A 6422-nucleotide genomic window follows, 5' to 3' on the forward strand; every position below is an offset into this window, starting at 1 on the left:
ACAGAGATGGCACACAGACAGAAACAGAGATGACACACAGACAGATAGAGAGATGGCGCACAAACAGAGACGGTACACAGACAGATACAGAGACGGAACACAGACAGCTACAGAGACGGCACACAGACAGGAACAGAGATGGCACACAAACAGAGACGGCACACAGATACAGAGATGGCACAGAGACAGAAACAGAGATGGCAAACAGAGACGGCACACAGACACATACAGAGACGGCAGAGAGACGGATACAGAGATGGCACACAAAAAGATACAGAGACGGCACACAGACAGGAACAGAGACGGCATACAGACAGATACAGAGATGGCACACAGACAGATGCAGAGATGGCACACAAACAGGAACAGAGACGGTATACAGACAGATACAGAGACGGCATACAGACAGAAACAGAGATGGCACACAGACAGGTACAGAGATGGCACACGAACAGAGACGGCACACAGACAGATATACAGACGGCACAGAGACAAATACAGAGATGGCACATAAACTGAGACGGTACACAGACAGATACAGAGACGGTACACAGACACATACAGAGATGGCACACAGACAGGAACAGAGACGGCATACAGATACAGAGATGGCACACAGACTGATACAGAGATGGCACACAGACAGATACAGAGATGGCACACAGACAGGAACAGAGACGGTATACAGACAAATACAGAGACGGCATACAGACAGAAACAGAGATGGCACACAGACAGGAACAGAGATAACACATAGACAGGAACAGAGATGGCACACAGATAGACAAGAGATGACACACACACAGGAACAATGATGGCACACAGATAGACAAGAGATACAGACAGGAACAGAGATGGTACACAGACAAGAGATGACACACAGCCAGGAACAGAGATGACACAGATAGACAAGAGATGACACGCAGACAGGAACAGTGATGGCACACAGATAGACAAGAGATGACACACAGACAGGAACAGAGATGGCACACAGATAGACAAGAGATGACACACAGACAGGAACAGTGATGGCACACAGATAGACAAGAGATGACACACAGACAGGAACAGAGATGACACACAGACAGGGACAGAGACGGCACACAGACATAAACAGAGATGGTACACAGATAGGAACAACGATGGCACACAGATAGATACAGAGATGGTACACAGACAGACACAGAGATGGTACACAGACAGATACAGAGATGGCACACAGACAGATACAGAGACGGCACACAGACAGATACAGAGATGGCACACAGACAGACACACAGATGGTACACAGACAGATACAGAGACGGCACACAGACAGATACAGAGATGGCACACAGACAGATACAGAGACGGCACACAGACAGATACAGAGATGGCACACAGACAGATACAGAGATGGCACACAGACAGAAACAGAGATGGTACACATATACGAACAGAGATGGCACACAGATACAGAGATGGTACACATACAGGAACAGAGATGGCACACAGACAGGAACAGAGACGGCACACAGACATAAACAGAGATGGTACACAGATAGGAACAGAAATGGCACACAAACAGATACAGAGACGATACACAGACAGAAACAGAGATGACACACAGACAGATACAGAGAGGGCACACAGACAGATAAGGAGATGGCACACAGACAGATACCGAGATAGTACACAGATAGGAACAGAGATGGCACACAGACAGGAACAGAGATGGTACACAGACAGGAACAGAGACGGCACACAGACAGGAACAGAGATGGCACACAGACAGGAACAGAGATGGCACACAGACAAAAGACCTAAGCAGAGAAAGCGGGCAGATAGACAGCAGACAGGAACGATGATGAAAACAGACATGACATTGCACTGACAACAGGACCAGAAACGACAGGAAGACCGACACACAACAGAGGAACAGAGATGGTGACAATGACAGACAGGGATACAGAGGAAAGACAGGCAGTTTATAATAATAATAATAATAATAATAATAATAATAATAATAATAATATTTTATTTTTATATAGCGCTATAGTACAAGCATACGCAAGCTCTAAGCGCTTTACAATGCAGTAGCTAAAGTGAAACAAGAAAGCATATATAAAATTAGTAGAAACATAAAAACAGAATCATTAGTATTATAAAAAACACAATGCATAAAACTCACAATGTAACATACTATCAATACTACAACTGTTACACTCCAACACTCACACTAACACCCACGCACAGACACACACATGATTAAACGGTTGAGATGACAGTAATTTTCACTTGAAATACATACATGTAAAAAGGAACATAATTGTAATCTGCATGCCACAGACTTTGTAAAAATTGTAAAATAAAATTTTTGATAGAAAAGGTAAAAAGGGGTAAAAATCGGGTCATCCTCCCTTTCGAACCACACCACCACCATCCATCTACCAACTCCCATTCTCTCTACTCTCCAGTCACACACACTCACATTGCCATGGGCCTGGGACAACAGCACTATTTGAGTTACGACAAGTACTTTTTAAAGAGATAAGTTTTAAGATTTGCTTTAAAGGTAGATGGATGAGTTGTTTGTCTGAGAGCAATAGGCAGAGAATTCCAAGTTGTTGGGCCGAAGACGGAAAATGACTTCTTTCCACAGGAGTTAAGGAGGTATCGGGGAGTAGTTAGCTGGGAGGAATCAAGAGATCTCATGTTCTGTTTGGCAAGTACGGGTTAACAAACTCAAAAGTTCAAGGAAGTGTCAAAGCGTGCGGACTGATCCATACACGCTGCCCCAGGTCTGGTAGAGTAAAAACAACAACAACAACAAAAAACAACAACAACAGACAGACAAAAGACAGAAGCACAGAGGAAACGCCAAAGGAAAACAGGTAGAAAATACAAAGGAAACAGAAACGATGGAATCAGAGAAAGGACAGTGAGAGTGAAGACAGGTGGACAGACAGGAGAAGAGAACAGAGAAGACAGGTGGACAGACAGGAGAAGAGAACAGATAAGACAGGTGGACAGACAGGAGAAGAGAACAGTGAAGACAGGTGGACAGACAGGAGAAGAGAACAGAGAAGACAGGTGGACAGACAGGAGAAGAGAACAGAGAAAACAGGTGGACAGACAGGAGAAGAGAACAGAGAAGACAGGTGGACAGACAGGAGAAGAGAACAGAGAAAACAGGTGGACAGACAGGAGAAGAGAACAAGTGGACAGACAGGGGAAGAGAACAGAGAAAACAGGTGGACAGACAGGAGAAGAGAACAGAGAAGACAGGTGGACAGACAGGAGAAGAGAACAGAGAAGACAGGTGGACAGACAGGAGAATAGAACAGGTGGACAGACAGGAGAAGAGAACAGAGAAGACAGGTGGACAGACAGGAGAAGAGAACAGGTGGACAGACAGGAGAAGAGAACAGAGAAGACAGGTGGACAGACAGGAGAAGAGAACAGAGAAAACAGGTGGACAGACAGGAGAAGAGAACAGAGAAAACAGGTGGACAGACAGGAGAAGAGAACAGTGAAGACAGGTGGACAGACAGGAGAAGAGAACAGAGAAAACAGGTGGACAGACAGGAGAAGAGAACAGTGAAGACTGGTGGACAGACAGGAGAAGAGAACAGAGAAGACAGGTGGACAGACAGGAGAAGAGAACAGAGAAGAGGGACGAGACAAACACCCGATGAGAACAAAGAGGAAAGACAGAAGAGAACAGAGAGACATACAGGCACGAGAACAGAACAAAGACAGGCAGACAGGATAAAAGAACAGAGAGAAAAGACACAGGAACAGCACAGAGAGGAGGGACAGGAGAAGAGAAAGACAGACGGACACAGCACACAGGACCCCGCACAGCACACAGGACCCCACACAGCACACAGGACCCCGCACAGCCCAGGACCCCACACAACACACAGGACCCCACACAGCACACAGGACCCCACACAGCCCAGGACCCCACACAACACACAGGACCCCACACAGCACACAGGACCCCACACAACACACAGGACCCCACACAGCACACAGGACCCCACACAGCACACAGGACCCCACACAGCACACAGGACCCAGCACAGCACACAGGACACCGCACAGCACACAGGACCCCACACAGCACACAGGACCCCGCACAGCACACAGGACCCCACACAGCACACAGGACCCCACACAGCACACAGGACCCCACACAACACACAGGACCCCACACAGCACACAGGACCCCACACAGCACAGGACCCCACACAACACACAGGACCCCACACAGCACACAGGACCCCACACAGCACACAGGACCCCACACAGCACAGGACCCCACACAGCACAGGTCCCCACACAGCACACAGGACCCCACACAGCACAGGACCCCACACAACACACAGGACCCCACACAGCACACAGGACCACACACAGCACACAGGACCTCATACAGCCCAGGTCCTCACCTTGAAGAAGGGGTTCAGGATTACGTCGGGCCTCTCGGGGAAGTGCAGGTTCTCCGCCCGGATCAGCAGCAGCTTGAGGCGCCGCGTGGCCGGGAAGTACTGGAAGGAAAACTTGATGTCGCCCCGCTCCGTCAGCACCGTGCGGCCTCCCTCCGCCCCGTTCCGCTCTCCCCCACCACCCCCACCGTTCCCGCGATCCTCGCCGCGCGACGACGACGACAAGGACGGGGCCGGCGTGTGTCCGCTGCTGCATGCCTCGTGCTGGTCGTGGTCGTGCAGACTGATGGAGATGGAGCAGGTGGCCGAGGGCGCCGAGTGACGCTTCTGGGCGTGGGCGGGGTGGTGGGGGGCGGAGAGCGTGTGCACGGGCAGGCGGCGTGCGGGGGCGGGGCTCTCGCTGGTGGAGCCCCCCGCGTCCGAGTCCTGCCGCCACAGCGCCGCCGTCATCTCCACCTGGGCCAGCGACGACCGCCGCCGGTAGTAGCGCTGTGAGCGGCGGAAGGACTCGCGGAGCGGGAGGTAGTCGTTCTGGTCCGTGAACACCGGAGAGCAGCGTCGCGTGGAGGTGTGTGCCGACAGACAGCTCTGCTCCAGCGGAGCACAGGCCGCCCCAGCCCCGTCCTGCAGCGACAGCGACTCCTGCGAGCGGAAGGGACGCCGCGCGAAGCTCTGGTTGTAACGTTGCTGGTCCGAGCCGTCGGAGCGGAGGTTCTGGAAGGAGCTCTTCCGCCGGTGTTGGGGGCTCTCCTTGATGGTCAGCACGCCCAGACTGTGCCTGGACCTCAGGTAGGGCACCTCCACACCGCCGCCGCTGTTCCCGCCGCCGTTTCCGCCGTCGACGCGAGGAAAGGCGGGCTGCAGGTTGCACATGGACCGAACGCCAAAGTCCCTGAGGAAGCCGTGCGAGTCGCGGCGCGGGGAGACCGGGGCGGAGCGCACTTTGACCGGCGACTTGTCGGGCACGGCCAGCCCCACGAGGGAGTTGCGCGGGGAGGGGGCGGGGCTGTTGCTGGGGGAGCACGTGACACTCATGCCGCTGGAGTGGCTCCGCAGGTCGTCGCTGGAGCAGATGCTGGGGTTGCGGGACGACTCGCCCGACCCCGGGATGACGAACTCCGGGATGGACTGGGGCGTGACGATGTTGGTGGTGTACTTGGACTCCGGGTTGTCTGGGGGCTTCAGGGTCTGCTGGAAACCCGGCAGGCGGCACTTGGTGACCAACCAGTCCTTCAGCTCCTTCATGGAATCCATGCCGTCACTGAAGACTCCGTGTGGCCGTGCCACCGCTCTGATGACCACGTGCTTCTTCTGCGTCTTCTGTGGCTGCTCACTGTCAGTTACTCATATTTTTCTGCTCTGTATATCCTACGGGATGCTGAGATTGCCTGTGTGGGCTCCGGCCTGTTGAGTTAAACTTCTCGGTGTGCTGAAAGCCAGAAATGTATCCTGCTTGTTCGATACTTCACGAGGGGCAGCCGCTGTGGTGAGCACTCGGTGACACGTGAGATGTATGTATCACAGACCTCACCACACTTCTATTACCTCTATTACTGAGGTAATAAACTTATTCTGATTCTGATTCTCCAAGTTGTTGTTACAGGAGCGCACAATCAACGTACACATGGCTGAATGTAAATGTGGTCCACACAGTCATCTTTACATCACTTCATACCAACCAGAACACGTCAGACGGCGGGATCATGTGGTAAAAGATGGAAGGAAACAAAATCCTCAGGAAATTACATCAATCTGTTTCAGGAAAACATAGTTTCCGGTCAGGAATGATACTGAAATTAATGTTGTTTGCACGATGCATGGTTAGCGACGGTCTGAGGCTGACACACACGACGTTTCTGAGGTCAGAACACCACCGTATTACTAAAGGATTCAGTTATGTCAGAAGACCACTTTTCACCGGTTTGGTATGGAAATAGGTGACTGCTTTGCAAAATTTACGAACCTACGAAGACACATTACAATGTTCTT

The 6422-nt window shown here is 51.5% G+C and overlaps 1 protein-coding gene across 1 annotated transcript in view; it reads right to left on the minus strand.

The window, feature by feature from the left end:
• LOC143297085 (uncharacterized) overlaps positions 1-5826 on the minus strand; it is a 145937-nt gene extending 140111 nt beyond the window's left edge. Inside the window, exon 1 of the mRNA XM_076609257.1 lies at positions 4437-5826. Coding sequence (XP_076465372.1) covers positions 4437-5687 — 1251 coding nt within the window. The 5' untranslated portion in view covers positions 5688-5826. The remainder of the gene's footprint in view (positions 1-4436) is intronic.
• Between the last annotated feature and the right edge of the window lie 596 nt (positions 5827-6422).

This window comes from Babylonia areolata, chromosome 22, assembly GCF_041734735.1.
Source record: "Babylonia areolata isolate BAREFJ2019XMU chromosome 22, ASM4173473v1, whole genome shotgun sequence".
Taxonomy (NCBI): Eukaryota; Metazoa; Mollusca; class Gastropoda; order Neogastropoda; family Buccinidae; genus Babylonia; species Babylonia areolata.